Source organism: Pelmatolapia mariae, linkage group LG10_11 (genome assembly GCF_036321145.2).
Source record: "Pelmatolapia mariae isolate MD_Pm_ZW linkage group LG10_11, Pm_UMD_F_2, whole genome shotgun sequence".
In the NCBI taxonomy this organism is placed as follows: Eukaryota; Metazoa; Chordata; class Actinopteri; order Cichliformes; family Cichlidae; genus Pelmatolapia; species Pelmatolapia mariae.
Window position 1 is genome coordinate 60117484 of NC_086236.1, and position 6496 is coordinate 60123979.

Consider the following 6496-nt stretch of genomic DNA (forward strand, 5'->3'; position numbering starts at 1 on the left):
AACTATAATTAATTACATTAGGACAGCTCAGAATATCTGTCATGGATTAGGGGACCCGTATAGTCAAGTCAAGTCAAGTTGGTTTTTATTGTCACTTCAACCATATACAGTTAGTACACAGTGAAACGAAACAATGTTCCTCCAGGACCAAGGTGCTACATGCAACATAAATTTACAACATAAATTAACAGAAAAACACTAAAACTAGCTAACTAAGAGGCCTAGTTAGCTGGCTAGCAGAGACAAGACAGACTGACCTAACATAAATTACAACATAAATTAACAAAAACTAACTATCTAACTATCTAAGGAAAAAAAACTTGGTAGGTAGGTAGTGCAGGAACAGTAAACATTCCTTAATGTAGCAGCAAAAATTAGGAAGTAAAGAAGTTAGTGCAAAAAAAAATCCAGTAATCATATTGTGCAAAAAAGCATTTACAGGTTGGTGTGTACGATAGTTTGGTGGTGTAGGTCAGTGTGTTTGCGCTTGTGTTGATTAGTTAGTCCAGTCTCAATGCTTTGAGGTAGTTGAGTTAAGCTGAGTGATACTGTTTGTGTGTGTGTGTGTGTGTGTGTGTGTGTGTGTGTGTGTGTGTGTGTGTGTGTTTATCAGTCCAGTCCCTTTTTGTTGAGGAGACGGATGGCTTGTGGAAAAAAGCTGTTGCACAGTCTGGATGTATAGCTATAATAACCACAAATAAAGCCATTAAAAAAGCATTCTTGTATAAAATATTGTTTTAAAAAAAGTCAGTAATTTTAGCTGTTAACTCTGCTTGGTCGTTTGAGGGTTAAACATATCCTCCAAAGTCTTCAAAGAGACAGAAAAGAACAGACAAAGCATAAAAAGTAAAGTAGCAGCAGTAGAAACAGGCAACAACGAAGCTCAATGACAAAAAAAAAAAAAGTTTGCAAAGCAGCAGCAGAAAAAGAAAAAGAAATATTTGTCACATATGCACAAGAAACTTACCCACAAGACATTATGTGGACTCCACTCTCCTCTTTGCACTAAGCCTAGATTAGTCTGTACGAGGAAGTGATGGTTGGGTAAATCCCGATGATCAATATTCCTCCGTCTCGGATCAGAGTAAAACTCACAGAAAGCATCAGGTTACTTTAACATTCAGCTCATGAATTTTGAGCGCAGGTTAAATCCCCTTTTTCCTTATACCCAGTCAGGCTCAAGTTTAGCCTTCCTCTCTGGCTCACTCTCTTTCATGATAAGATATCAGGCTTCATTACCGGCCCAGTAACCCTCCCGCCCTGTAATTTACTCCAATTTTCTTAATTAGGATTCTATCTGTGGGAGAAAATGTGCCTGTTCCTGTCCCGCTTCTTCTTTGCTCTTCTTCTAACAAACTCTTCCATATACAAATTCTCTCAGGTTTTTCCGCCTCGCTGCATTTGCTTCCATGTAAATTCCAATTTGTCTTTCCAGGTTTGCATGCAAATTATGGCATGCTTTGTGTGCGAGAACAGTATCAGACTGTTCTGAACGTGTACTTTTTTTGTGCATGCAAGCGTGACAAATTAAAGGAAAACCTGCCTTAATGGAAGTTTTTAACGCGCCTTTATAAAAAACAAAAAAAAAAAAATAGGAAAATAATAATCTATGACCATCTGAGCCACTTTGTGACAGTGCAGCTGAACATTTATGGCCAACTTCCTTTAAAAGGACGGTCCCTTTTATTTCTGTCTTATAACTAGTTTTACTAAAGACACAAACCTCGTGGTGACCTTAGAGGAAAAAGCCAGGAGGGGATCTCGTAGTCTCATTCGCCAATATGTGCATAAACATTCTTACTTAGCGGACAAAATAAGTGCGTACACGCAACTTGCACGTTGGCAAACAGGACAAGGACACGCCCCCTTTGCCCCCTAGAAAGAACACCTGGCTGAAGAAAGTAATTTAAGGTCATTTGCAGTGTTACCTGTGTCTCTTTAAATGGGAAATAAATTAAATGTTACTTTATTTATTTCACCGAGGTTTAAGTAAATCAATCGTTTTATCCCTTGCTGTGAGTTAAAGACCTTTGTTTGTGTCTAGCTGACGGTTTAATTGAAATATGTATGTTTACATTTTCTATGACAGCCGGGCATTCATCATCCATGCAGATGCGTCTTCTGAGGCACTGCTCAAAAAAATTAAGGAAGCACTCGATCATCCCAGTACAACACGGAGTCAGTTAAACTTCAGGGAAATCAATCTGTCGTAACCAATGTGAACAGGATACAGAGGTGCAGAGGCAACAATGTGTCAAAAAATGCGCCATCCTGGAGGAGTTGGATTACCGATGAACCTAAATGAACTGCAGGTACAATCACCTCATGCTAACTGTCATTGCAAGGAGACACAAAAAAGCAAAACCAGAGAAAAATGAGTTTTCTCGTATACATATATATATATATATATATATGTATATATATATACACACAGTGTCAGTGGCCACTTTGTTGGGTAAATTTGTTAAACTGATTGTTTAAATTAAGATTCGAGTAGCCTGTCTACGACTCTGGTTTTACTAAAAATGAACCTATGAATAATGTCGTGTCTAAATAAATTTTAACAGTAAACCACGCAGAGTTTGGCGTTGTCACTCTCCGACAGAACTTGCCATCCCTTTAGTATCACCGCTCATATGGCTAGAAACAGAAGTAGAAGAATGCAGTGCTCAAGAAAAGAAAAGGACAACCAAACGTATATAATCAGTTTAAAAATAAAACGTGGTAACAACAAGAAACTGTTGAGTTTTTTTTATTGTAGTCCATAAAAACAAACAGCAATGATAAAAACAACAGGGTGGTAACCATAATAATAATATTCAATAATGGAAAACAACATAACAATAGACAGTAAGAAATTAAATTAACTTAAGATTGCCATCAACCTCAACACCATCCCATGTACCTAAAAAGCTGGGGAGCTATTGCGAGTTTGTATTACAGGAGACTTCCCATGAAGCAAATCTGTGGTGCAGTTAGGAATGTCAAGGTGCTGTTTGGGTTTGTGAGCACAAAGAGTTGATCCCCGACTGGGTCACCCGTCGGACCAGGCAAGAGTTTGAGAAGGACGGAAGAAGAGGTAACAGATCTGACTGACTGATACAAAAGTGACAGGAACACCCTCTCAGTGTCGAGGCATTCTGCAGTAGAGATGCACGCCACTATGCCCTGTTTAACACACACATACATACAAGAAAACACACACACCTTCACTCTCCACACACACATACAGATGAGGACATTAGAGTTAAATGACTTCTAAAAAAACATACAAACAAAAATTTCACAATTTCCTAAAGGTGAAAACAAGCACAATAAAATCCCTTGAAGTCTGGAATAATCCAAAAGTTACCACAAAGCACCAGTATACTCCAAACATGCTGCTTTCCCTCCGGTCTAAGCTTCTTCTGCTTCATTATACATATAGTTACACACACATGTTAGATCCTGCTGGAAGGACAGGTCAGTTCAGTGTTCAGGACAGAGGGGTTCAATCTGATTCCCAGTGGAGAAGAAAGACGTCTGTATCTAGTCTGCCGCAAAGAAAGAGAACCGATTCTTACATTCGCTCCCACCCTACATCTACAGTCCCAGTCTTTTCAAAATAAAGTTCAGCAGCACAGCTGATGCTCTTCTGAGTCCGGAGATGGGTTGTGGGTGCAGAGGAAGAAGTACTAACCTGACTGTGCTGTACATGGTGGCTGAGGGGGAGGAATTCTGCTACATGGCGGTGAGGTGTGTGCGACTGGCCTTGTTTGGGGAGTGTGAAATGTGCGAGGGGATTGGTCAGCGCGGCACCTGCATCTGCTGTGCGGTCTGTGATTGGTTCTGAGCGGTGACCTCGGGGCCCCGGCTGGCCAATCGGCTGAGGATATTCCTCTCGGACATTTGTAGCCGCACGGCCACGGGGGGTATCCTGGCGATGGTAGCTGGGAGACGGGTGACGTCGGCCTTCATGTCGCTCAGCAGTTCCTCGAGCTGTTTGAGAACTAGAAATGCAGCACAGAAATCGGCATAACAGGGGTGAGCAGCCAAATTTTGGTTTTTGGTTAAAATTAACAGTGTGGCATGCCAAAAAGCAGCAGAGGACAGAAAACAGTAAGGATGGGTTTGTAAAACTTTAACAGGAATCTTCCTGTTAAAAGGGAGTTTTTCCTTCCCACTCTCACCAAAGTGCTTGCTCATAGGGGGTCGTACAATTGTTGGATTTTTCTCCGTATGTATTATTGTAGGGTCTACCGTACAATATAAAGCGCCTTGAGGCGACTGCTGTTGTGAATTGGCGCTGTGTAAATAAAATGGAATTGAACTGAATTAAATATGGAGCACAAGAGTTACACAGTATCTCTCCTTCAGTACCATTTGTAACATTTCACCAACACTCATAAAATAATGACAAATATAAACCTTACACATTTCCCAGATTGAGCTCTGTGTGAAATCAAGCTTGGAGGCAAAAGTGTCTCATCTCGTTCCAGGCCCATTAAAGATGCACTGAATCCATATTTGTGAGTTTAAAAGGCTCTTTTTCCTGAATTTGAGACAGTTTACCTCTAGACACCTTGAAACAATGTTAATGAACAGTGTGGATGCAGGGTTTTTTTGCACTTGATGCTAATTTTTGTTTATGGTGGAAATGTCTGTTTATGTAAAGTGAAACAGAATACTGGTGATGAGCTAAAATATGATGGAATATAATGGAGTTTTTGGACAAATATTTACTAAATATTGAAATGCATTACCTACACAGCCCTTTCTCATTCAGAAAACGTACTGTGGTAACTGAAGCAATTGAAGCAGAACTTTTAAAGCATTGAAGAATATCCAATATGTCTGCCTTAAAAATTTCCAACGCTCCCTCCTTTGTTTGTTTTTAAACACCGTGTGTAGCTGAAGTTGTCTACTGTCAAACAACTCAAAACACCATGACCCTGACATGAAAAAGCAATTATTCTAATCGTTGTAGTGCAGTTTTTCAAAATAACATAGTCAGAGAATAGAAAAATACAGAGAAAGCATTTCAAAAACCAGAGCACCAAAAGCAAAACAAGAAAAACAAAACATTACTTTCATCATTTCATCACCACTGGATTGTGGAAAAAAAAAAATTTTCTTCATCATTCATTCACTATTCGAATGACCTTTAAACATTACTGTTTTCACCAGACTCACATGCTTTATCAGCTCCACAAGGTCTTTTTTTAATAAATATAAAATATGTCACATTATTGTTTCATGCCATTTAATAAAAGTAGCCTTAGTGTTAAACAGCCCCTGGCCCAACGCCGGCACAGTGGGAGAAAACTCCCACTATGCAACTATGACTACTGCTGCTATAACTGAGACACTTTTCATTAGAAGGAGGATAATTACTGTGAGTTCACTGTTGTCTAGGCAGCTGCAATTACGTATGTCATTATGTGCATATACTGTCATTTTGGTGAAGAAGCACCTGCAAGCAGCTGACTCTGCAGTTACTTGGTAAAAGGAAACCATGTGCAGAATAATGTCCCTTGACAGTCCCACTGTTTTAATCACGAGACTTCTCAGTGTTACAGATATAGATTTTAAGTCAGTGAGAACTTTCGCTTTACTTTTCTGATTTGTAACGTGTCTCACCTTTATGCAGCACTGCATTGGCAGGCTTGTTTCCAGACATTGACTCTTTGCTGAGATGCTGGTGGGACTCGGCGAGACACTCCACCTCACTGAAACGTGTGTTTAGGGCCATGGAGGGGTGAGCCGGGTCCTCTGTCATGTTCAGGTAGGCCGCCCTGCGCAGCTGCTCTTCGATCACGAGCGCCTGCTCGAGTAACTGTACAGGAAACGCAGGTGGACCAGACGTGCTCAGTGAGATATGACACGCAGTCAAACATTCACACAGAGAACTCAAATGATAACCGTGTACTCGTTTCACCTTGAACCTGCGGGCCAGAAACTTGTTCTTGATCTCTAGGAAGTTGCCTCTGCTCATCTCCCCTTTGAAGGGCTCATTGAGGATGGCAAACCTCACGTCGTTCTGCACATCCTGCCACCGAGCGTAGCCGTGTCTGAGAGACGCCAAAGTCAAGAATAACAACACAGGTGTGTCTGGATGGTCAATGCCATTTAGAACAGGGTAACAATTTGGGTGGAAAGACTTTAAACATACATCACGTCCTTCATTCATTTAGTAGCAGAGCTATTTCCAGAAGATGAACGCCTCAAATCACACACTGGTTTCTGGACATCACCATGTAAGCTTTTTTTGTTTTTGTTTTTTTTAGACATAAGTGACTATAATTGGACAATCCAGTGAAAGAAATCTATGCTGATTGTATGATCAAATAGAATAGCAGCACAGGTAAGTCATTTTATTTGTCAGATAATTTAACTAAAATGCTCCAAAAGGCATTAACAGCACAAACATGGAGAAGTCCAGTTCAGTTAAAGTTAGCTATCAGCTACAGAGTCTACACCGACACACCTGTCATTTTAAGCAGCTAAGCTCCTACAT

The 6496-nt window shown here is 40.3% G+C and overlaps 1 protein-coding gene across 2 annotated transcripts in view; it reads right to left on the reverse strand.

Annotated features, from left to right (window-relative positions):
• Positions 1 to 2736: 2736 nt before the first annotated feature.
• chd4b (chromodomain helicase DNA binding protein 4b) overlaps positions 2737 to 6496 on the reverse strand; it is a 25613-nt gene continuing 21853 nt past the window's right edge. For both annotated transcript variants that reach the window (XM_063488348.1, XM_063488347.1), the window contains exons 38-40: positions 5918 to 6050; positions 5620 to 5815; positions 2737 to 3989 (exon numbers count right to left, since the gene is read on the reverse strand). In XM_063488348.1, coding sequence (XP_063344418.1) covers positions 3787 to 3989; positions 5620 to 5815; positions 5918 to 6050 — 532 coding nt within the window. In that variant the 3' untranslated portion in view covers positions 2737 to 3786. The remainder of the gene's footprint in view (positions 3990 to 5619; positions 5816 to 5917; positions 6051 to 6496) is intronic.